General features: G+C 33.9%; 1 protein-coding gene across 3 annotated transcripts in view; it reads left to right on the forward strand.

The window, feature by feature from the left end:
- LOC129232603 (lysosomal acid phosphatase-like) overlaps positions 1-26,406 on the forward strand; it is a 65,766-nt gene that overhangs the window by 13,129 nt on the left and 26,231 nt on the right. The window contains exons 4-6 of one of the 3 annotated variants that reach the window (XM_054866738.1): positions 5,804-5,956; positions 13,033-13,128; positions 22,922-23,011. In XM_054866738.1, the coding sequence (XP_054722713.1) occupies positions 5,804-5,956; positions 13,033-13,128; positions 22,922-23,011 (339 nt within the window). Of the gene's footprint in view, positions 1-5,803; positions 5,957-13,032; positions 13,129-17,703; positions 17,800-22,921; positions 23,012-26,406 lie in introns of all 3 variants that reach the window. The other 2 variants (XM_054866737.1, XM_054866739.1) reach the window with 2 other exon arrangements.

Genomic DNA, 26,406 nt, shown 5'->3' on the forward strand with positions numbered 1-26,406 from the left:
AATAATAATACAAATCATTTTCAAAATTTGATACACACATTACAGTATTTTGCGCTATATCAAAAATGATTTTTACTGTTGCAAAATGATCAAGTTTTTGCAATTAACATTTTAAATATTAATAGGAATATACTAATACGTTACTTGTGTGCAGTACTTATTTAGCAGGGCTGCGGAGTCGGAAGAAAAATAGCCGACTCCGACTCCTGGATTTTTTAAACGTCCGACTCCAACTCCGACTCCGGCTTTTTTATTATTCATTATTTTTTTTCCGAAATCCCGATTCCTCATGGGAAGGGGGGAAAACCCCTAAACATAAATTGAAATATTAATTCCTTTTTATGAAATTTTCGCTTTGTATTTTATTGTAAACCTAAGATGTAATACAATGTTAGAAATTCAATTTGAAAATCATATTATCCAATAGTTGCGAAAAAAAATTTAATAGGATTAATTTGCTCCTCTTTAATGTTTAACTAACAGATGTTGATCCAATCCTGCGCTTTCAATTTTTGAAAACTGTAAGTTGAGTTTTTTTTTTGCTTAGTCAAAAAACTTTTCTTGACGGGGGGCGGTCCTCCCCCTGACACCCATCTGATGGGTACCACCTCAACTTAATCTCAAAGTTTATAAAAATTGAAATACTTTAATTCTGAAAAATTTCCCCAATAATGTCCCTCTAAATCTCAAATTTCATCTTAAAAATTTCAGCGAAAATATTGCACTATATTGCGGGGAGAGTTAGGGTACATGTACGCCTGGAGCAATTTTTATCCAAAATGCGGCGGTATACAGCTTTGCACGAATAGCTTTTACTATAGCTACATTTCTTGGCTCAATTTTTAGTTTTAGTTTTTTTTGGCAGCTTTAGAATTAACCTTAATAAGAAGATTTTAGGATTAACTACAATTATTGAGTGTTTTAACCAAGAAATCATGTACTGATTTTATTTTGAGCTTTTTAGTGACAACCTAGCTTTCTTGGATAAAGTCTTTAGATTAAAAAAAAAAATTGAATTTTGACATCTTGAATTCAAATTATGTTTTTCGCAATCACGAGTGTGTGTATGTAGGCGTGTGTGTTTGTGTGCGTGTGGGGGGGGGGACGTGTTTGTGTGTAGGGGGTATGTGTATGTGTGTAGGCATGTGTGTGTCTGTGTGCTGGCATGAGTGTGTGGGTAGTTGTCTGTATGAATGTGTGTGTGGGGGGGGGGTATGTGTATGTGTGTGTAGGCATATGTGTTTGTGTCTGTGTGCAGGTATGAATGTGTGGGTAGTTGTGTGTATGTGTGTTTGTATGTTTTTGTGTGTGTATGTGTGGGTGTCTGTATGTATGCGTTTGTGTATGTGTTTGTATGTGTGTATGTGTTTGTGTATGTATTTGTGTATGTGTTTGTGTGTGTTTGTGTGTGTGTAGTTGTGTATGTGTGCGCGTGTGTGTAGGACATGGATGCAACCTAGAGACGGCTTTCGCTATAGGAGCAGCATCGTGAGGAGCCCGTCGACGGTGATGCTACAGAGGGTGGCGGTGGGAAAAATCAAAAGACGCCAAAAACAGTCAAATGAGAACAATAAGCAATCGTGATTGCTCAAAAAACATTTATATTAAATCGGATCTTTTGGATTTGCGCTTCGGGCCAAACCAACACGTATTTGAATTTACTAAGCACTATCAGAAATTTCCCGACTTGCTCAAGCGATTCATACATTCCTTTTAGATAGACTAGAGTGGGGAAGGAGGAAAAGTTAGAAAAAGTAAAAAAAATGACTCCGCTGAAAGTGTATAAAAAGCAAAAACATTTACCTACGGCCTATCTATGACAGTCAAAGACTATGATTTCTCCCTTGTTTTGAGCTCATTGGTCTGTAATAGCTATAAACGAGTTGGATGCAAAAATTCTCTCATTGAAGCTGAGATTACCTTCATACTGGTAGCTAAAATCAGTTAAGCATGACTCATGAAAATCGCAATTATTGCACTCACCTGTGGTAGGGCAACAAAGAACTCCTGAAGCATCTGTGGATTAAATAAGTTGAAATTTTTGAGACATTAATAAAAGTTTGTTTTTTATATTTTTTTAAAAATAATTTCTTAAAATTCATTTGAAGATTTAACCTTACCAATGACACAATCCTCATATATATAATAGTGAATGATCAAGTAACGCTGACGTCATTAACAATGAAACTCGCGCCACTACGTGATAATTTAATAATATTTTTTGGCAATGTTTGACATGCAGGGAAGTCTTTATTTTTACAGGGCTGAACTGGATCCGGTAACTTAACTATTTTACCCTACCTAGTGGAGGTTAGGGTTAATCCATTGTAGTTAGGGTTAAAATTTCAACTATCAAAATATCACCAAACAGGCAATTGGTGCGTTCAATTGTAGCAGCAATTTTCAGTCGTCATACCTCGACGGGCGATTTTCTAGTGCTAAAAAGAAACGAGCTGATGTGTGCATCACATGACTTCCTTTTGCTCCAATTTAATGTCATTTCCCCATTATTGGCAATTTTAATGTGATTCAATAGTTTACTCTCTAAATATCACCAACTGTGGCCAAACTGAAACAAAATTTAAAATTTTTTTTAAAATAATCTCCAAATTTGTCGCCAAGTTGGCGACAAACCTTGGCGACCAAGAGACTGGTGATATATCACCAATTGTCCGACAAATTTTAACACAACTTGAGTTTACATCGAAATTAACAATGATTCTCCCCCAAAAAAGGGGCAAAAGACCCCCTTAGGAACATCCGAATGCAACCAAAATTGAAGGTGCACTAGGAGTCCACGTACCAAATTTCAACTTTCTAGGACATCCCGTTTTTGAGTTATGTGAGATACATACACACATACGCACATACGCACATACATACGTACATACGGACGTCACGAGAAAATTCGTTGTAATTAACTCGGGGATCGTCAAAATGGATATTTCTGGTGTCTGTACGTTCCTAGGCATATATCCACGTGTAGTCGGGTCGGAAAAAAAACTCAACATTCATTCGGGGATGAGAAAAATGGAAATGAAGGCCGATTTTTGAGTGAAAATTTTTTCGCGAATACAATACTTCCTTTTTTGTAAAAGGAAGTAAAAAGAATAAAAAATGTTGTTAAAAAGAAGAGTTTTCCGAAAAGCGTTTCTTCCATTTATAAATGTGGTGGGATGCAAGGGGCGTAAGTGACAAAAGAAAGATTTGGAATGAAACGTGTAAGTTCAAATCACATGAGCCCCCTCCCCCCCCCCTTTCTCCAGCCTCAAGCTGGGTAACAGTCACCATTAACAATACCTTTCATAAAACAAATGGGTATTTCTCGTATCACTTGCCATATTCATCTTCAAATGTTCACTCCTGTTCTTTTCTCGTGTCAAAATGCAAAGCTGAAATAATGTCAAAAAATTGAAAACCGATCGGCAATATGTTGCCATGTTTTTGTGCCACCTACTTGTTACTAACTTGGCGATATATCTTGAAGTTGTGATGCATCACCAGATTTTGAGCTGAAAAATGTAACGTTGTCCTCAGGGAATTCTCGTTAATTACATGCAATGTACCGACATCCTTAGGGCCATTTCACCGTCACGTGCGGGACAAAAATACGCTTAAATTTCATTAACATTTCGTCATATCTCTCAATATTTTTATGAAACAGGGGTAAGCATTTTTTTAATCTTTACGTTTGATACAAAGATACTCCTGACACAATTATATTTTCGTTAAACAATTCTGTTATTTAAAATAAAATTTATTTGCACGCGTCACGTGCGGGACATCGAAAGTCAACCTCTGGTAACTTGCTTATGAATAAGCTAATATTTTTGCTCTATTAAGGGGGTCCGGGACACAAAAATCCTCAAATTTTGCAATTTGTTTTTTATAATTTGAAAAATTGCTCCGTCTTTTTCTGCTTAAGAGGACGTTTAAATCTTGTTTCTACCTTAAATAGAACGAAAGTTATAGTTATTTTTGTTGCATGCATCTAACGAATGTGTACATAACTTTAAAACTTTAAACGCGTTTTTCTCCATGATGCAATTTTTCCCGATTTCTTGCATTCAAACTCTTATAAGTCAGGAACCGATAGAGATAAAGTAATGAAACTTGGAGCATATCTTTTTCAAGCAATTTACTTTAATTTTTATTCGGCGAATTTAAAAAAAACGTTTACTGCAAAAATTATGATTTTTTTAAAAAAAAGTATCTTCGAATTTTTCGAAATTTTTCTTCAAATATTTTTTATTTTTTATTGAATCAATATTTTTAAAATCGCCGAATAAAATTTAAAGTTTAGATATTTGTGCATACTTTTTTGAAAAAAAATTGAAAATTGACCAACAATATTTTGAGTTATAGCAATTTAAAGCAACCCCATTTTTTTGTCAAAAACTAATTAAATTTAAATAAAAAAATAATTTTTTTTCATATTTATGTTATGATTTTGCTTATTAAATAAATGATGAATCAATTCAAAAAATTTCAAAACTCTAAAGTACATAATAAAAAAAATTTCAAAATGTGTCCCGGACCCCCTTAATACAGCAATGACAAAACAAATTGTAGATTTTGAAAGCTACGGTTCCAATGTAAAGGAAACATATCTCATTAGTTTAGAAATAATTAATTAAATCTTTGGAAAAATAAAGATGTATATGCCCATTCCATTGACAATGGTCATTTTGTCTCGCACGTGACGGTTCCTATATTACATAAAAAAGAAATAATTTTTGAAGAAAGTTTTTGCTTAAGAACTCACACATGCGTTTGTGATTTCTTAAGCAACAAAATTTTGTTCATCATACTTTTCAATGATTATTTTTTATGAAATATATGAAGCGTCAAGTGCGGGAAAAAATGACCGTTTTCAATGGAATGGCCCCACAGACTTCTGCTTCATCCTTGTTATGGACTCATCAGTCTGGAATAGGGATTAACCGAGCTAGAGGCAAATGTCGTATCATTGAAGCTCGGTTATTCACTATTCCAGACTGATGAGTCATGAGTCCCCAAGAACGACGAAACTGCAATCTTTGGATGTGATGACAGGGCTGTCGGTATATTGTATGTAGTTCTGCCTTAGCCCTAGCTTAAGGGCGGTGACTTACTGCTTAAATCTAGTTAATTGATGGCGACATCGGCAAACTGACACGGGATTCGGCATCTCATTTTTTGGCTCCAAACTTTTCACCACCTTGGCTATAAGTTACCGAGTTGGCGAAAATTAATTGGCGTCAAAAACCTTTCGATACATTGCAAAGTGATCGTCAGGGGTGCCCAAAGTGTGGGATTAAAGCGCAAGTTGCTCTGTCAAAATTTTTGAGGATTTTTCAATTTTTTAATTTATTTATTAAATTTATTTCATAATTTAATTTTAATGAAAATTGTTTAGTTTACTTTATTTTGCTCATATTTTATTTCATTTATTTATTTAGTTCGTGTGTGTGTGTGTGTGTATGTCATTCGCGTAAAACAGAATTTTTCTAACAATATAATAATAATAGTAATTAAAAATAAATAAATAAAAATTTAAATAAATAAAATAAAAAATATTTTTTAAAAAATAAATAAAATAAAAAAAGAAAGCTAAAAAATAAAAAAAAAGGGGGGGGGAGATGTTTGAGAAAAAATTTTGGGGGATGGGGGGAGGGAATTTGCGCCGTTGAAATTGAGGGGAATGGGCACCCCTGGCCCCTCGTGATAGTATAACTTCAATTTCATTTTCATTGTACTCGCTCAGTCATGTCCGAGAACGTAAAAATGATATTTTATAGCAGTTATAAATCATTTCTTGCAGGTGGAAGTGTTGAGTTCGAAACGCAACCGGTGTTTGTTGAGTGCGTTGTGTCTCGCTTCCGCCATGTATGAGCCGACAGAAGAATGGGAATTTTTACCCAATTTTCGCTGGCAGCCCATCCCGGTGCAGTTCATAGCCCACGGAAAAGATCCGGTAAAGTATGATTTGAAATTGTCGAATAACACAAGAAAACCAGTGAAAAATATCTCCGATAGGCATAGATTATCAAAAAACAAATGCATTCTACAATTGAATCGCTGATTTTGAAAAGGGCGTAAGTCACCAGTAACTCATTTTGAGAAAACTTGATAAAACCGTTTATCTCAAGTTACAAATCAGTTATTATAAATCTATAGCAGTCGTTCCAAAGGCATTGCTTTTACATATGTTCAGTGAAGTTTTGGTTAATTTCCGATTTAAATTGGATCAAATACCGAATTTACAAATTAGATGACTTACGCCCTTTTCAAAATCAATCGGTTTTTGGCAGTAAAAAAAATATTTTATTTGCACTTATTTAAAATATATTTTTTAATTGTATAAATGTTACAAAATGGTTGGCGTTGTTAGAAGCCGTATTTTTCCAAGAGAGGATCATTTTGTAGAATCCATGGTGTTATTCGGGAATGTGAAAGAGGAACTTTCTAATGTTAGTCAACTTCTTTTCATTGATGGGCACCTGATCAGTGAGTGTATGCTGGCGTAGTTGGTAGATTGGGGATGTTCTTGACTTTTAGGAGTTTGTAACTGTTGTAGCTAAGACCGTCAATCCGGTCAAAAGCAATAAGGATCCTAGGTGTTGAAGAATCAAACACGTACATCTTGTTGGAACTGACCCCCCCCCCCCCCCCCCCCCCCCCCCCACCCCCCCCCCGAAGAATAAATCGTGATAATCTCTCCTCTGGCCCGGCCGGGTCTTTTTCAAAGAGAAGCAGGATTTCTTATAAAACTCTGGCCACCATTGACTGAAATCTTTGACTTCTTTGGGGCGTAGCACTTTGACAGTGAAGGGATCCTTTCTGGTAGCCAGAATCAATGCATGATATTCGTCAGGGACTTAGATGTTTTCTCTGCTGGAATAGTGGTACGTTTTTGTGGGAAATGATTTAATATACTCCACCATTCGGTGGATTTCAATGGCGAAAATCTTAAAAATTTGGTCGAGGAGCTTGAGCGCGCAGTTCTTTTGGAGTGTCTCCTCCTCTTAAAAATCCCTGTAAACGCCTTAGCTTCTTTTCGGAGACGCTGTGAAGACTGAGAAAAACCTTTCAACAAACAGATACTTTTTGGGAGCCCTGCATAACATGATAGCTGAAAGTGGACTGCCTCACTCGTGGTTCTCTTTTCTGGGACTATGTTTTTCGACTTCATGGTGTTCAACGAGGGATTGAAAATAGGCGTCTTGTATTGTCTTTGATTACATAGAGTACAGATTAGCAAGGACACCGTCACGTTTCTCTGGAAAAAATTAATCAAATCATGTTTCTGACTCCTTTTTTATGTTTTTTTTTTTTTTCATTTACTTTGACCATCATTAATGTTTAAAAAAAATACCTAAACAAAACATCGTAGATAATGACGACGTAATATTCGTAAAATAATGATGCAATATCGCGAAATAGTGACGGAATATTACCCACTACAGTTCATAAAACACTGTAATACAAGAGAAACAAAAAATATCACCTTGCACAACCAGCGACATCTATTAGAATTTGCCAATGAGTTTGAAAAGGGCGTAAGTACAATGACTAACGCCCTTTTCAAAATCATCGCAAATTTCCCCTTCATTTTTCTCAATCACTTTTCATACAAACTTATGCCGTTTTTAATCTCATTTAGTAGGTTTACGTTCACAGTACCGTTTCCCATTATTATCTCGATTTGTCAAAAATGGTGACTTACGCCCTTTTCAAAATCAGCGATTCAATTTATGTAATTCCAATTTATAAATTACCACTGTCTTTAGCACTAAAATATGCAGTTCTGTATGCAACGGTATACAGTATATTTTGAGTCTAAATATGGCTAGTTTGGTCATAATCTTGGAATTTTTCCTCCCGACGTTCAAAAATATATTTAACTTGACATCGGTAAAATTTCTCTATTGAAGTAACTGAACATTTGAAATGAATATTTTGTACCATGATAATAAAAAGGAAAATAATAAGTTGATTGTTTGTTTAATTATTTTTTTTCGCGGATGAAAAAAAAAAGTTTATCCTCAAAAAAAAAAAAAAAAATCCAGACTTTTAATGTAATAACTACAAAAAAGAAGAAAAAGAAAAAAAAAGGAGGTCAGTATTGAGTTTTGGAGTACAGTGCCGACAAAAAAAAAATCTTTTCATTTGATTACATGAAAACTTCTTCTCATGATTTTACTTACTATGCTACCTAGTCATTTGGCCAAATACCGAACATTTGGCCTACAAACTATGTAGAATTTAATTTTTACATTTTCGTGAAAGTATCTGTTATACCCACTAAAATATAAGCATTTCTTTAAAAAATGCAAATTTTATTTGAAGGTTTTCGGCACATAACAAGCAGAGTTTTCCGTCAACCGTTGCTAAACTTTCAGAATAATTGGTGACATACAAGAAAAACATAATAATAAAATTTGAAATTAAAAGAATGAAAATTTGATGAAATATGAACGTTTAAAGCAATTTAATTTTCACTGCTCATGCGCGAAAGATAGAAATTTATAACCTTCATAATCCAAAGCCCAGGTCGATCCTGCAACTCATAATGAAATTCAAGTTCAATATCTTTAAAATTTAAAAGTAAACAGCGATCTAATGAGCCGAATTTCAATAATACTTGGATAGGCGATGCATCGTGAGGGATCGTTCACAAATAATCCGTCTTTATCATGAATCACTCTGCACGATAACAGTTTGGAAACGACCCCTTACGATTCGTTGCCTATCCAATAGTTATTGAAATTTGTCTCGTTAGATCGCTGATAACTTTTTAAATTTCAACGATATCGAACTGGGATTTTACAATGAGTTGCAGGATCTACTTGCGATTTGAAGTAGAAGATTATAAATTGATATCTTTCGCGCATGCGCAGCGAAAATTCAACTGCTTTAAACGATTCGTCACTTATCAAAAATTAGTATAATTCGGCTCATTAGATGTCGGACCTCTTTCTAAAGTTTTAAGAAATTGAACTGGAGTTATGAGTTTGGATATCTACTTGGGTTTTAAATTATAAAAGTTATAAATTGCTATCTTTCGTGCATACGCGGTGAATATTGAATAGTGAAATATTGAAAATTTATATTTCATCAAATTTTCAATATTTTAATTTTAAATTTTATTATTATATTTTTCTTGTATGCTGTCAAATATTCTGAAAGTTTAGTAACGGTTGACGGAAAACTCTGCGTGATATGAGCCGAAAACCTTCAAAAAAAATTTGAATTTTTGAAAGAAATGCTTATATCTGCGTGGATATAAGAGATACTTTCACAAAAGTATATTCCTACTCTAGATATTTTGAAGGAAACTTTCCGAAGGATATCAATTTTTGATTTCCAGAGTTTAGGGAGAAAAAGAGAGCTGTGTTAGCTAATCATGTTTTCTCCGAGATAGAAAATATTTAAAACACAAAATTACCAAAACGATTTTAGCTAGAAAATAGCAGACTGAAAAGTATTACAAATCCAAAATTGTGCTTCAACTGGCCATAAAGTATAATAAAAAATTGTGATTTAAATTTGGAGTTAGTACTTATGACTCAATACTGCAATGATTAAAAAAAAAGCCTTTATTATTTTTTTTAAGGGAACAAAAAGAGGGAAAAAATAGTCAAAAATTTAGAACAGCCCATCAAAGCTCTTTGACGTGGCAGACTAACTGTTTTATTCATCGTTATTGTGTCATTTTGTGCATTGTTTTGCTCAATTAAGTTTTTTTAGGGTATTACATATTTTTTCTATTATTTAATTATTCAAAATATTAATTACAATATTATTAATGTAATTCTGCTTGATAGTATGATAATATTTTATGAAAAATACATTATTGAAATAGTTTTTAAGCTTTCATATAATATAATTCTGTGGTTATATTTTCCAAACGTTGATGGGTCAAATTTGATAATTTTCTACTTTGTATCTAGAGTGGTATTTTTTTATGCTAGAATTTGATGTGTCTAACGATAAAGTTAAGTGGAAAAACCATGAACTATCAAACATGATATAATAAAATTTTCATATAATTCTTCAATAAAATTGATATTTCTACATTATCATGTTTTCCCATATCAAATTTGACATATCAACTTTTGGCAAACAACCACAGAATTACATTATATTGCTTTAAAAAGTTAAACGAAAATCAAAGCTAATTTGCATAACAATTTGGAGTTAGATTAATTACATTTATATTGGATCTCATTATATTGTTTCACAAAGAGCCAACTAATTTATGTTTGAAAGATATTTTTCAGTTTTGGATTAAGAAAATCATTAGTTAAAAATAATTGAATTATTTTTTGAAAAATGATTTTCGAAAAAAAAAAAATCGATTTTGAGACTTTGAAAAATTTAAACAGCCCCAATGTTCTTCTTTCTGAATCCGTATTTTCTTTTTTCTTTTTTTTTTAATCGATGAATTATTTAGAAAACTAGAATAAATTTACTAAACTCAAATGCACTGCTTATAACTTGAAGAGGATTTTCGCCCCTTCTTCTTTGTCACATTTTCCATAAATCAAATTTTGGAGAGGGAGAGAATTGAAGAGACCATGTTCACAACACACACAAACTAATTTATTTTTCTACTCACAATATACATGATTGGCAGCCAATTTGCCCTTTTTTTCCGAATAGCGGTCAAGAGATATGCCATAAATTTATCCCGCTATTCGGTCAGGAGGTTTTTTTGCAGTCATGCCTTCATGACTGTCCATAGCCATATGTCCCAGGCGCTCTCATGCAGCAGCGCAGTAAGCAATCGCGGAAAGCCCCATTGCGCAGTTATGGAGATCCCAAGTTATTAATCTTGGGATCCCTGTCAAGTGTTACGCAATGTAACCGCGTGGAACATATAATTTCTTACATAACTGAAACTTACGTTTTCTTTCTAGATTTTCTCATAAACACGTTTTCAAAGTTTTTACCTACGCCAACAGCTCTACACTGCTAAAAATTCAGATTTTCTGGTAATTGTTACTGTAAAATGATGGACTTACAGCATCGCTGATTTTTACGGTAATTTATACCAGAGAAATAAGCGATCCCAGCTCCAATTGATTGCTGTGGCCTACAAGTTAACCGTGAAATTTTCCTGTAACATTTGATTTTTACGTTAATAGTTACTGGCAACATGGATGCCAGTAACAATTACCGTAAATTTTCCGGAAATTTTTTAACAGTGTAGCGAAAAAAGTATTAACTCTAAAGATATGAAACTTTGCAAAAATGAAACATATTACTGTGATATAAACCTCGAAAAAATTATGTACATGCAATATGTGGTTTCGAAATAATGATCAATTAAACTTAGGAGGCAAAAAGCACGTTTTTCGGGGGAATTTTTCAAACATTTACGCATAAAACCTGTTTTTAGTTGGTATCTGACAAAGAGATAGACGCATTTTTTTTTCTTTTTTTTTTTTTAATTACACTAGTCAACAAAAAATAACTTTTTGTCTGCATCTTGGTTTAAAATAGTCAATTCCTACTAATTTTGGGTCGAGAAAAACGATATGGTAGTAGATTTTTCTTATTAGCTCTTGTTTTCAAGATACATAAAAGCCTACTGGAGAAAGATGCATGGCAACCATACATTGATTTAAAGGTTATGTTAATGCGGAAAAAAAAGTCCTGGGCAATAAATGTTGTTAAATAAGGCCTGTTTTTATCAAAAAATGCTTACTTTTTGGAAAGCAGTGGTTGCTTTTGACTTATTGCTGTAAACGCTTCATTTTCGATTGCTTTTTTAACGTCAAAGAAAGACCATCTCTTGTAATAGTTCAGCAGCATTTAGTGAGCATTAACTCAGCCCAATGACTCCGATATCTGCGTTCCATTGTAAAGATATCTTGGAGAAACCTTTCCTCATGATCCCTGCTTATAGCTTTAGTTTTTAAACAAAATATCCTGGAAGAAGTGAACAAAATAGAGTTTTAGAGACACATTATTCACCAATGATCACAGAACTTCTGCAGAAATTATATGACGAACTGTTTTTACTTCTCGTCTTCTTTGTTGCTTCGAAGTACTTCTAATATACCCTGAAAGGCTTCTTGGGTGATTTTTTTTTTCAAAAGCAGTGATTTTCGTAATTGCGCGTATTTTAAAGGCCGCTAAAAAATCTCTCCTTAAACTTGACTTCAGTATATCTTGGAAATTTCCCTCTAAAGTATTGGAAATTTGTCTTGATTCACAGCTTTCACGAAATTCTTCATTACTCCCAGCAGAATGAGCATGGGGGGAAGCAGAAATGGGTGGATGTATGTACTAACGGCTGGTTTTGGGCATTTCTGTTCCTGGAATTTAAATTTCTTGAAGTCCATTTCGGTTTTCATGTAGTGAGATTTTCTATCCAAAACTGGAATCGAAGTTTAGAAGACAGTCAGTCTCATGGGGGGGGGGGGGGTTCTATCTGCCTGGGAAAAAGAGCATTAGTGAGAATTTACAATAATAGTTGGTTCTGTATCTTGAAAACTAGAGCTAATCTCAAATTTTTATGATGATTTTTGTGTTTAGGGAGGCAAAATACTATAGAAATAGCTCTTTTTGAGCCGGATGCATTTTTGGTGTTGACTAGTGTTATAAAAAAATGAAAGCTCTAGTGCTTTCATTTTTTGTTAAGGAAGTGTTAAGGAAATGGTAGTTTTCTGCTAAGACTATGGCTTTTTTATTACAAAAAAAAACTATAGAAATTGTTTTTTCAACAAATAAGTTGTCTAAATGTGTTATTTATGTCATATTTAATAATCGTATGAAGTTTTAGAAAGGAGCAATGAATATTGAAGAAAAAAATATTGAGGGTGTTCGCCTACCTAAAAATGCAATGTCTTTTTTAAAACAATGAATTTCAGTAATAACATGGATTGTGTTCATCTCCTTCATTAAAAATAGTTTAGTGGATAAAATATGATATTTTTCATTTTAAATACTGAAAAATCCCTCACTAACTCAAGAAATTGTATACAGAAAATACTGCGATGTGTTTTTAGAGTAAAACATGATCAAAAAATTGCTTTTTAGTACTTAGGTAGCGTAAAAGAATGCCCAGCAGCACGAAAAGAAATTGACAAAATGCATAAGGCACCCGAAGGTGAGAGGTTTTTGAAACAAAATAAGGTAAGTCACTTGCAGAAGGTAATATGAGGTCGATACTTATCATGGCTACGTTATTATTTGTACCAAAAGACCACAATAATCTCTGTTCAAATAAAAAAATTACCTCTGTAAAGTGAAAAGTACGATATACTTTTACTATTTTAACTACCATAAGAAACGCTTCCACAACTATGATTTGAGAAATGAAAATTTGAATCAAAATAATTATTTTTGAATTAAGAGCAAAGCGGTAGAAAAAAATATATTTTTAAATGTTACAATTAGCTAAAAACTGAAATTTTAACATCTGTGAGGTGACATTTTGCATTTTCTGATGTAAGAAACTATACGTACTGTAGCATCCGTAAAATACGCTTCTATTTCAGTGAGTAAGATGATGTGACATTGCTTTTTTTTTCTTTCAAATTTTAAGATCACTATTCTTTCTATATTTATTTTGCATATACAACACCTTTCGCTTTGCGCTGTTTAAGAACTCTGAAATTCCCTTTTAGAAAATGCTAAAAACTCTTTGCCGTTGCCACTCTAACCAAATAATCACACGATAGTACAATAATGGGGAAAATCTAAGTAGATAGCGATCGAAACAGAATAATGAAATATGTTTTTGGACGCATAAATTATGTCCCGTTATCGAAATATGAGGCCTTAAAAATCTGTCGAAATTTTCAGGAAATTAACCATTTGCAGCCAGTTTCAGTGAAAAATGGTAGACATCTTTCACACGCTCTACAGATGGATGGTCTTCCATATGCAGACGGTTTCTCGCTAAGTCTTTAAATTTGGCAACTTTACCGTAATTTTCGGAAGACATTAAGATTTCGGGAGAAGGGGAACGAGGGCAAATTACTTATTTGTCAAAAAACATGTTTCGCTATTTTTTTTTCAATTGCTAAGCATTTAAAAATTTTTCATAAGTACACTATTCGTTTGGTTTTGAGGAGTCATTTCGCTTTGAGACAGTTCCCAAAATCTACTTAAGGAAAGAAACTTGTAAATGAAACCACATCACTGAAACTTTTAACTTGGACCATGTCCCCAACAAAATTCGCCTACGCTTATAGGTCGTGACAATCGCTGAAACTCATGGCAACAAAGAGGGCGCTACAAGGAACCACTCTTTCCATAACGTTGCCATTGATTGGTGGATGTAAGGGTTCCGTTCAGCGCCTCTTGCGGTCAAAATGGGCGACGATTAATGAAAAATAAACAAAATTTGAAACATTGACATTGATTCGTGGATGCATGAGATGATCATAGTTGCATCGGTTTAACACAGAAAGGTCATAAATTGTCAAGGCCCGTTAAGCGTCAGCGCTATCTAGTGGGGCCTGAACATTTGAAAACAGAAAGAAGAAAAATTGATTATTTTATCTACATCAATAAATTTTTTTATTTGAATTTTTTCATTTTTCTTCAGCGAAGGCAATGCATTATTTTTAAACCTCTGAAAAAAGTAATTATTGTGCCCTTTCGACTCGCAACTCCAACAAACTATAGGGGGCACTGCAGCCATTGTCTAATGGCGGATGAAAAAGGTAAAACAAACGCATGCCGTAGCGTAGAAAATGCTCATAAGCCTAGTAAATTTTGTTCGTATGCATGATTTTTTCGCTTTATTCTTTTTTAATTAATTTTCAAAGTCTTGTGGATATTCTGGCCCACGTAGAAAGAAATGAGAATTCAAGAAGCATTACTAAATGTCAAAAATTAATGCAAATTACGTAGTTCATAGTTCTAAGCACCCATTTCCACGATGTTGAATTCGATATTTATCAATTCTTGATAAAACTAAATAATAATTGTGGCCTGACAAGAATAACAATGAATGCTAGATAATTTAATTATATGACATTACGAATTATTATCAAAAGAAGATGATACTTCTTTGCCTTGCTTGGCTAGCGCTCGTTGTTTTGCATTTGTAGCTGAGTTATTTTTCTCAAATTGCCGAATCGGTTCATTTTAAATTTTTCTGTTTCGTATGTTTCTAATTTCTAAGTTATAATTTAATTATGTCATGCTATGCAAATCATCAACAAAACTCTCACGGATATTTGGTGGTAGTTTTCTTTTCAATTGATCTACCATTATTTCTTTTTACTTATCGAATTCTGTAAGCTTTCTACCATTTTATTCCACTCATGATAAAAAATAAAAATGGTTTAACTGACATGCAAAATCTCGCCAAGGGTTCTTTGCTCGCATAATACTAAAACTATAACCCTAAATAAATTTGCCGAAACCTTTCAGCTGAGAATGTAAGCAATAAAGTAAATTCTTTCTCGGTTAAACACTTTTCATTTCGTTCAACGATAATATATTCAAGAAAATATTTTGCATACTTTCCATTCCAACTAAATGCTGCTGTAAAATATGGTTAGTTAAATTTAAGATTTTAAAAAAAAAAAACATATTCTTACAAATTCACACAAAACAATAAAATTTTTTACCTGGTATAACGTTATCCAAGTTTGTTAATCCAGAGTTTTCTTGTGCTTACGCTTTCACCATTTAACAATCAACTCACCTTTTAGAAGGAAATAAGGAAAACTAACATTATTTTGAGAAGCTCGAGAATACTATTAAAGGGACGAAACAATTTCTGTAGCTGAAAGCAATCTAAGACACATCGAATGCGTTAATAAATACTCATAACAAACTACCTATGTTTACCAACAGACACACGAGGAGCGCAATGTTTTTCCTTTTTTTTTTTAATTTTGTAACTCACCGCAAGGTAGCGCTGGAGTTGCGAATACTAAATTTACTTTTCAAAATGCAGTTAACTCCCGATTATACGTGGAATTGGGTGGCACTAGTGTAGCGGACTACTTAAATCGCAGATAAACAGCAAGAAAGGTAAAATGAGGGTCAAATAAGATAAAAATTGTCCTTCCTCAAAAACCTAGCTGGCTGTATTGATGCGTTATACTTTCAGCAAAAAGTGCAAATATATACAGTACATTAAAAATGTTTTGTGTTTTGTACAACAAAACTTGACAACAATATAGAATAGACAAGTGTATAGATGATGAAGAAAGCACAAAAAATAAATAAATAAATAAGACCAAAACAACTAAGTTTGATTTCACAATTTTTAAACAAAGAAACAGCCTTTGATTTTTTTTTTCTTTTTTGGCTGCGAAACTACGTATTCCTGATTGTTGATTGACTCGCGGATAATCCGCACCGCAGATAATTCACTCGTGGATAAGACAATCGGGAGTTTACTATACTCTCATTCTTGGTGTACAATTCTGCAATTCAAGTAATAATTTCGTTTATCATCAGAAAATCTAAAATTGAACGCATGATCGCATGTAAACTGAGACTAAATCAACTGCAATGGAAACTAAGTTTTTGCATGCATACAGGGTGTTCCGTTTTAACCTGCAAGACCTCTATTTTCGCAACCGTTAGTCCTAGATGTATACTTCCGATTGCAAAAATGTTCACAATCAGATGCAGAGTTAAGATATTGAAAGTTTGAAGTAAAAATAAAAATGAGTCAAAAATACAAAATGTAACTTTTCATACGGGCCCCGGGTCCCCTAATTTATTTTTAGGGAAATAATCTCCATTGAAAACAAAAACTGACACAAAAGTTTGAAATTAGTACGAGCAATATTCACATAAAACGCAGCGTTTTGTGATTTACACCACTTTTCACTCGCCGTCAATAACACCTTTTGGGGATGGTTAACAAGTGTTTAAAATTACATGTGTGCATAGAGTGTGGCTTTTCAAATTATTTGAGGTTTTGTAGTGTGTTTTGGCGTATATCACGGCATAACATTTTATTTATTTTTATTTTGCAATGAAAAATATAAATACCTTGTTTTTCTTACTTTGACGACCTGTCATTCTTCTAAAAGGGCGATAAGTTCCAATTTCATCTTCTGTATGGTCCCTTAAAACTTTGAAAGGAAATATCTCCCTGAGTTTTGATCGCACAAATGTCAAGTTTTTTGCGTCAGTAATAGTTTTCAACGAAGATTATTTCTCTAAATATTAGTTAAGGGGCCTGAGGCACGTATAAAAAGTTACATTTTGTATTTTTTGATTTATTTTCATTTTTCCTTAAACTCTCAATGTCTTAACTCTTCATCTGATTTTGAACATTTTTGCAATTGGAAGTATACATCTCGGACTAACGGTTGCGAAAATAAAGGTCTTGCAGGTTAAAACGGAACACAATGCACATTCGTTTCATTTTATGTTTTACAAAATTAATCACGTAGCCATGATAAGGTGCCAAAAGTGTAATAAATTATATGCAACAGGTGACTTACCTTATGCTTTTCAAAAACTTCCAAAACAAATTATGTATTCACAATCCTCTTCTCTTAGGCTTAAACGAAGGTTCATTAATAATTATTAATTCTAAAAGTAACTTCCATCTTTTCTTAACTACATTAAATTCTAATGGAAATCGGTACGAATGTGTTTTATTTTTGAAGTTAAGTTTAAGTATCCCTACAATTTATCAACTATTTAACTGTTTTTTTTAAATGAAAGGTTTTAAAAAAAAGTTTGATTTCTCGCATTCATTTCAATTTTAACGATTTTCAGTATTTAGGTAAAGTTTTTGACTGCCCAGCAGCGCAGAGAGAAGTTGAAAAAATGCACGAGTCCCCGGAAGGCAAGAAGTTTTTGAATGAAAATAAGGTAAGTCATCCGACTTCAGTTTTATGCGTAGTACTAGTGGTACCCGCACGGCTTTGCCCGTAATAAAAAAATAAAAGGTCATTTGGTTTGCCTGTATATTTATAAATAACGGATGATGAATTTCTCGCCAATGTGCTATGTTCATTTGCTCACCACGTTATGGCAATTTGGTAATTTACTCTTCCATGTTATGATAATTTGCTCGGTAAAATGTTCTTAAAATTAGAATATTTAAAGAACAAAATCGAATTTTCGAAAAATCGCTTCGGGGTGCACACCCCCATGTTACAAACTAATTTTGGGCCAAATTTCAAGAAACTCGGCCGAATGGTTTAGGCACTATGCGTGTCACAGAGATCCAGACAGTGAGACTTTCAGCTTTATTATTAGTAGAGAAGAGAAGGATTTTTGTGAAAATGGAAGAATGCCAGGGGCGTAGCTAAGGGGGGGGGGGTTTGGGGACAAAACCCCCCCCCCCGAAACGTTAGTCTCCAAAAAAAAAAAAAAAGAGAGAAAGAAGAGAGATGAGAAAGAAAAAAAAAGAAGAAAAGGAAAAAATTCCAAGCGATTATATATATATATATATATATATAATATATATAAAAGAAGTAACCCCCCCCGAAAGTCGGGTCTAGCTACGCCACTGAAGAATGCAGGGGCGTAGCTAAGGGGGGGGTTTTGGGGACAAAACCCCCCCCGAAACGTTAGTCTCCAAAAAAAAAAGAGAAAAAGAAGAGAGATGAGAAAGAAAAAAAAAGAAGAAAAGGAAAAAATTCCAAGCGATTATATATATATATATAAAAGAAGTAACCCCCCCCCCCCCCCGAAAGTCGGGTCTAGCTACGCCACTGAAGAATGCAATATAAGTGTTGATTTCGCTGAAGCTGTGCACCTCGAGCCCGAATTTTCGATAAATTAAGTTTGAAAACAATTCTTTATTCACGCTTCTTTGAACTCGTTTTTCGCCACAAATTCCAAATTAATTATACAGTAAACTCCAACTATCTGACGACCAAACGGCACGACCTTGAGGGGTCACGGATTTGGACAAAATACTAGCTATTAGGTCCATTCCCACTAGAAATGAGCCCAGGTAAAGCGGTTTGACTGCATAGGCCCTAGTTTGCCTGCAACGAGGGACCAAAGTTGCTAGTTTGGCGACAGAAATGCAATGGCGTTTCCATTGGAACTCCAGACTTCGACACTATGTTCAATACCCCAATACCTTTGGCATCTTTTGTTTGTAAACTGAGTATTACGTATCTATTTATGGGCAATATCTAAGTTACATAAAAAGTAGTCGAAAACTTTGTACTGCATAGTGAATAAAATATGACAACGTATATAAAGTACAAATTCAAAATGAAAAAAGGTTAAAAAACCAGCAAACAGCTGTTTCGGCACTCTAAAATACAAGTGCCATCATCAGTGCAAATAAAAACGAAGACAGGTTCTACCCGACTAAAACACAGTCGAGGCGAACTGTTCGCCTCGACTGTGTTTTAGTCGGGTGAACCTGTCTTCGTTTTTATTTGCACTGATGATGGCACTTGTATTTTAGAGTGCCGAAACAGCTGTTTGCTGGTTTTTTAACCTTTTTTCATTTTGAATTTGTACTTTATATACGTTGTCATATTTTATTCAATATCTAAGTTATTTGAAAAGTTGAAACGATCTTGTATTTTCGCTTTTTTGTGTGCCATTGTGAATCAGAGCTTTTTCTCCTCTCCCATTTTTTTCTTATCAATGTGGAATATCTTTAATACAAGGTTCGTACGGGTCATAGAAATCCTGGAAAGTCATGGAAAAAAAATTAGCAAATTTCAGACCTGGAAAAGTCATGGAAAATCGAAATTTTCTTTCCAAGTCATGGAAATTTATTTGAAGTCATGGAAAAATGTCCAGACCGAAGAGAAAGTAACGGTAGCTAGAAGAGCATTAGAAATCTTGAGTGATTTAACTGCATTGCACATAAAAGCTATTAAAACTGGAAAATTGAACGATCCCCAAAACAAGTCTAAATTTTGAAATCTCATTGCATCCACTTCTGTAGCAGCCACTCGTTTTTTTTTTTTTTTTTTTTTTTTTTTGCTGCAATGTGTTTTTTTTTTTTTTTTTTTTTTTTTTTTTTTTTTTTTTTTTTGCAATGTAATTTTACTACTTGAACCAAAACTCTTTTTTAATTTACCATTATTTTCAGCACTTCTTATATACTAGCTGCGTCGCCCGGCTTTGCACGGCCCACCTCGAAAATAAAAGTTATGTCAAGTGACGCGAGTTCAACACTCAGGCTTGAACCAAAAAAAAAAGTCAGTGAAATTTTGTGGCAGATTGCGGAAAACCCCCATAAAGTAAACATTTTAAATCCCCTGATTACAGGAAAAGCCTCAAAACAAAAACAAGAATTTTACCTGTTCATAATAGAGAAAAGAAAATGGCAACAGATCTTTTATCTCAATGATTTTCTTTACGCTATAAATTTTAGTAAAAGCATTGTTGCGGAAAGCTGAGATGAAGCACTGAATAATAATTTGAATGGAGGAAAGTCTTCGAAAAATATGGATTTTATTTTGAAATCTAAGAGTCATAATTAATAATTTTTAATTGATATCTCCGCTAATTATTATCGGAGGATTATGTTAAATAGCCAAACATGAAGACGGGAAGATGACGAATCCATCGATACCTGGTTCGATGGTCAGTTCACTGTCGTTCGGGAGAAGAAGCTTGGACATAGATAGATAGATAGATACTCAGATTTTATATGTATAAGATTCTGTAGAATCAAACTTGCAGATTTTTGATTTCGTCCACTCAAGAAACACGATTCAACTGCATCAGAGTTTTCCATCACTTGTAAAAACTTGATTATTAAACTTATCATAGTTTATCTTAAATTGTTGAAGGTTTTAGAAAATGAAGATCTTTAGTCAGGCATTGGGATACAGATATAGGGGAATTCAAGAGCACTCTAAAACAGTAGTACCCATCATGCGGCACGCAAAACTAATCTCTGCTACTCACTGCTACGTTCAATGTCAGGAATCAAACACAATGTTCTGGAATTTCTGAACCTATAAATTAAGCCTGCTGAACCTATTTAAAAATGTGCACATAAGTTAACAAGTAGTTATGAATCAGAAAATTTATTCACTCTACTAACAGTTTCTTTCTTTCTTTTTTTTTTTTTAAACAAATATCTGGTTTAGAAACATGAATTTACTAAAGAATGTGGCTTTACTTTTAAAAACGAAAATACTCTCAGATTATGTTTATGGTTAAATGCGCAGTTAAATTTAATTTTAGTTAATTTTAAAAAAATGCGCAGACATTAAAAGGCAACTTTTGAACAAATCTATTGAAACTCAGTAATAACTCATTCAACCTTTATCCCATTCATTATCATTCTGCCTGTTAATAAAATTAAGAGTATTTTAAAGAATCATTATATTCCATTCACTGTATTTTTACGTTGCTTTGAGATTTTAAATTTATGTGATGAAGACAAATAAGAATAGATTTTTAGCTGTACACTGATAATTTTGCAATTACAAGTGCTTGAAGATGAGGTAGTGGCACTCACGTAGGAGTTTTGCTAATGCTTTTTTCTGAAAAAATTGGCAAATTTGATATTAAACAGTACTATTCCCTTCTTGTAACAAAGTCATGAAAAATTTTATGAAGTCATGAAAAAGTCTTGGAAAAGTCATGGAATTTTTTCGTCCAAATAGAGTATGAACCCTGTTAATAGCAGACGATAAATATCCAGTCAAAGTAAATGTTTTTATTAGCAAACGATAAATACTTTTTATTGGCAGCCGATTAATATAAAACGAAAATAATTAGTTTTACTTGCAAACGATAAATATCCAAAACGATAAATGCCAAAATATATGCTATTTTGGCATTCAAGTTATTGAAATTGAAAGCAGTAGCCTATTTTAATTCGTGAACCGCTTATTAAAAAATACTAATCAACCTAATTAATTCAAAGTTAAGCATGCAAACGGCTCATACTGCAGTACAGTAGCAAAAAAAGGGATAGCAATGGTAGTTTTAAAGGAAACTACAACTTTGGACCCCCGTTGCAGCCGAGCTAGGGCGTATGCAGTCAAACCTATATCTAGAATTTTGTCAAAATCCGTGACCCTCAAGGTCGTGCCATTTGGTAGTGAGCTCCGACTATCCGACTCACTGATTCTCCGAAACGGTTTCAGAATTTCATTTAAAAAAAGACAGATTTTTAAAAAGATGAGACGACGAGGCGTCTGCACCTAAAATTGTAGCCTACAACTACGACTTTAGGCCACCGCGAGCATTATTGGGATGATGAGCCACCACCCCATGGTGCAGTTCTATTGTTAGCTTCCTAATACACATACACTTAACATGTAAAAATTTTGATTGTTTTTCTTACAAATAGTTTTTCTCCAATTTTCAACACACATACAGTGATTAATTACAATGTCTTAATTAATTGAAATCCAATTATCCGAAATTTTGATTTTCCGAATGGGGTCTGGTCGCAAATGATTCAGATAATCATAGAGTTCCACTGTATCAGGGAAATATTGACCTGATCACATAAAATGTAGTTTTATACCAATGATGTTTTTTTCTTTTTTTTTCTCTCTGTTTATTTATTTATATATTAATTTATGTATATTTTTTGGAAATAAAACAGTTTGTAAATTTCTTTACATGAACTATTAAAAATTTATAAAATTCTGAAACTGGTTGACGCCAAAGTTGGTGAGACAACAACAAATTATTGCACCGAAGGCCAAGCAGTTGCCGAAGCTGACTGCCTAATTGGTATATCTGCTTGACAGTGGCCTGCAGAAAGATTAAGATTTCATAGTATGCCTGTAGTCTGCAGCAGTCTAAAATGGCTGCTTAGTAAACGCAGCCCGTTACTTATTGATAATTCATTTAGTTATTTATTAAAATAATTTATTCAGTAATTCTACTATTATAAAAGTAGTCTATAATAAATATTGGTTGGGTATTGTTATTTTTATTATTATTATTTATTATTGTTATTTTTTACGCAACTTTTTTGAAGCGTGAGTATAAAGGAAATTTTTCGGTTTGAATCATAATTTTTCTTGTGATTTTCTAGGAATTGTTTGAATACTGGGCCATGCATAGTGGATTAAAAGTGAGGAGTTGGAAAGATGCGGCAACACTTTTTGATGCACTAAATATGGAGGTATGGTTATTCTTAAAGAACTAGAAAGTCGCCCGTCAAGGTACTGTTTGACCACGGATTGTATGTAATCTGGCAATCTGCCAAGTAAAGACGATTCCATCTGAATGAATCCAGCAGGGGAGAGGGGGAAATAACGATGGGATTTTGATGCACACGTTTTATAATGTCACTAGAGCCTTATTCATTTATTGCACTCTCTAAAATAAAATAAGGGGAATAAAAAATAGTTACCATGAAAAAACAACAAAAAGAAAATAAAATATTTTCATTTCGTTCAGGAACGTAAAAGCAAAATGGTAAGCCCAAAACTTTGTTGTGAATAAATAAATCAATTAGCTTTTGCCGTGAGAATGTAGATAGAATATACCTGAGATTTAAAAAAATGCTGCTATGAGCAAATTTTCATTTTTACAAAACTAAGGCTAAATAGTAGAGGCAAAAGTGCACATCTGAAACTAACTGACTAACACCCCTATAAACTAATAGATACGTCCATTTCCGCCTATAAACCGGATATTAGCCTTTCCATGTAATCGATGGTCACACAGTATGACGAGTAAATATTGCTTCTACTCTTCTACATTTGAACGATGTCATTGCCTGTTTGGCGATATTTTGGTTGTTGAAACTGTAACCCCTAACTCCAGTGGATTAACTCATAACTCCAGTAGGTAGCGTTCATTGTTGACCACTTTTTCGTTTCTTCATTCTCCTAAAATGACAGTCTTACCAGTAAATCAGTTAAGTGACCGGGTCCAGTTCAGCCTTGTCACGATAAAACCTTTCCCTGCGTGTCAAACATTACCAAAAAACATTATCAAATTATCATGTCATGGCGCGAGTTTCATCGTTGACGACGTCAGCGTTACTCGATCATTCGCTATTATACAGGGTAAGGCCCCTATATATACGAGCCGACGCATCAGCTTAAGACCAGCCTTTTTGGATCGGAGCGCGTGTTTGAGTGGTTGTCTTTTCTGGCGAGTTATCGCGTTGGTGATTGTTCACTGTAAGCAATTATTAGCGGCACGTGAATTGTTTATAAAATAAAATATTATTTTCTGCAAATTTGGCGAAATCCGAAACTTTGCTGTGGTAACCCAAGCAGTGCAACAACGAAAAATCCGATCCAAAATGGTTGAACTTATGCTGGTGCGTCGGCCTATCTATATAACGGCTCTAATACAGGGTGTTCCGTTTTAACCTGCAAGACCTTTAGTTTCGCAACCGTTAGTCTTAGATCTATACTTCTTATTGCAAAAATGTTCAAAATCAGATGCAGGGTTAAGGTATTGGAAGTTTAAAGCGAAAATAAAAATGGGTCAAAAAATACAAAATCTAACTTTTTATACGGGCCCAAGGTCCCCTAACTTATGTTTAGGGAAATGATCTCCATTGAAAAATAATTCCAACCCAAAAAGTTTGAAATTAGCACGACCAATATTCACCGAGATATGAAACGCAGCGTTTCGTGACTTACACCACTTTTCACTCGACGGCGGCGGTTCCGCGTCAGTAACACCTTTTGGGGGGAAACTATGGCAGTTAACAAGTGTTTAAAATTATGTGCACATAGAGTCTGGTTTTCAAATTGTTCGAGGTTTTGTAGTGTGTTTTTGCGTATCACGGCATAACATTTGCATTTATTTTTGAATAGCAATGAAAAATATAAGTACCTTGTTTTTCTTACTTTGACGACCTGTCATTCTTCTGAAAGAGCGATAAGTTCCAATCTCATCTTCTGTATGGTCCCTTAAAACTTTAAATTGGAATATCTCCTTGAGTTTTGGTCGCACAAATGTCAATTTTTTGTGTTGGTAATAGTTTTCAATGGAAATTATTTCTCCAAATAATAGTTAGGGGAGCTGAAGCCCGTGTAAAAAGTTAAATTTCGCATTTTTTGACTCATTTTTATTTTTGCTTCAAACTCTCAATATCCTAACCCTGCATCTGATTTTGAACATTTTTGCAATTGGAAGTATATATTTAGACTAACGGTTGCGAAAATAAAGGTCTTTCAGGTTAAAACGGAATACCCTGTATATATGAGGATACAGTTGGTACTCGGTTTTACAAACCTTGAAGTGACATACATTCATGGTTTTACGAACTATTCGCTGGTTTCGAAAAATCTTCTATTTAAACAATGGAATTTTCCATTCTTTTTTACGAACCGGAAATGGCGAAAATGTCTTTTTTAACCCCCGACGCAAGAAAGTAGAGTGTTATTAGTTTGACGTGGTTATCCGTGTATCTGTGAGTGCCTAAAAGTGAATACGACACATAAAAAAGTATGTGAATACTGCCAGTGGTTCTAGGATGGTGTACAATACAGGGAAAACTAAATCTATTCATGATGATGGTCCGATTGGACAGACCCCCCCCCCCCCCCCCCCTCCGCCAACCTCCTGTCATGGATCTATAAGTCAGGGCTAGGTTAGGCATGGGCACGTGGGGAACAGGCCCATGGCACCAAGATTTAGGGGGCACGAAATAAGTAGCAAAAGTTTTTACCAATTGAATTTATGTCCTGCTTTCTCTAAACTATGCTGTAAATATTTAAAATATTGTTACAAATTCTGTAAATAGTAATTATTGTAGTAACGTAACCTGTAAATAGTTTCCCGTAATGAATATACAGCCCCTATACATTCGGCTGAAGTATACGATATTCTTTTATCCCTATTCTTTTTTTTCATTGATAAAATTTCTGAATGAAATAAGAAAGTGTAGAACGGTGTAGCATTTTCTGGAATAGTTGAGAGGTCTCTTTCGGTGTGTATAAAAAGGCGTTATGCATGATAAAGAGTGAGTTTCGATTGAGAATTTGTATTGAGAGTGTATTAGCTCTGTTTATTGCGAGGCCTTTTGCTGTGTTGTTTTACGTATTTGGATGTAAATACGTGTGTAACCGTTGAGTTTACGGTGTTGATTGATATTTGCTTAATTGCTGATGATTAATTTAGCAGTTGTTGACGATCTTTCCTGTACATAGTGTAAATAAATTTCCTGTGTTGTTAATCAAGAACTGTGTCGTCCTTTCAAGAAAGCTGGAAGTCGCGCCGGATCCATTACAATATAAAAGCCCAAATCGTGTTTTTCTATTTAGATTTTTTAATCACTCTAGCACTGAATTGCTACAGTTGTGGTTAGAGGGACAGCAGAAAAATTGCACAGAAAAAAAGATTCTGAAACAATTTAGTGAAATTCATACACAAAATGCCTTTTTATGCTAGAAATCAGTGTGAAATGCAGAACATTTGAAAATACAAAAGATGAATGTTTTGCCTCGATTAATAAAAAAAATATAATTGTTAAAACTGGACAAAATTATAAGGACAACGAGCATTTTGCCATGGGAAACCCTAGTGATCAATAATATCCACCTTTTTTTC

Source organism: Uloborus diversus, unplaced genomic scaffold (assembly GCF_026930045.1).
Source record: "Uloborus diversus isolate 005 unplaced genomic scaffold, Udiv.v.3.1 scaffold_13, whole genome shotgun sequence".
Taxonomy (NCBI): domain Eukaryota; kingdom Metazoa; phylum Arthropoda; class Arachnida; order Araneae; family Uloboridae; genus Uloborus; species Uloborus diversus.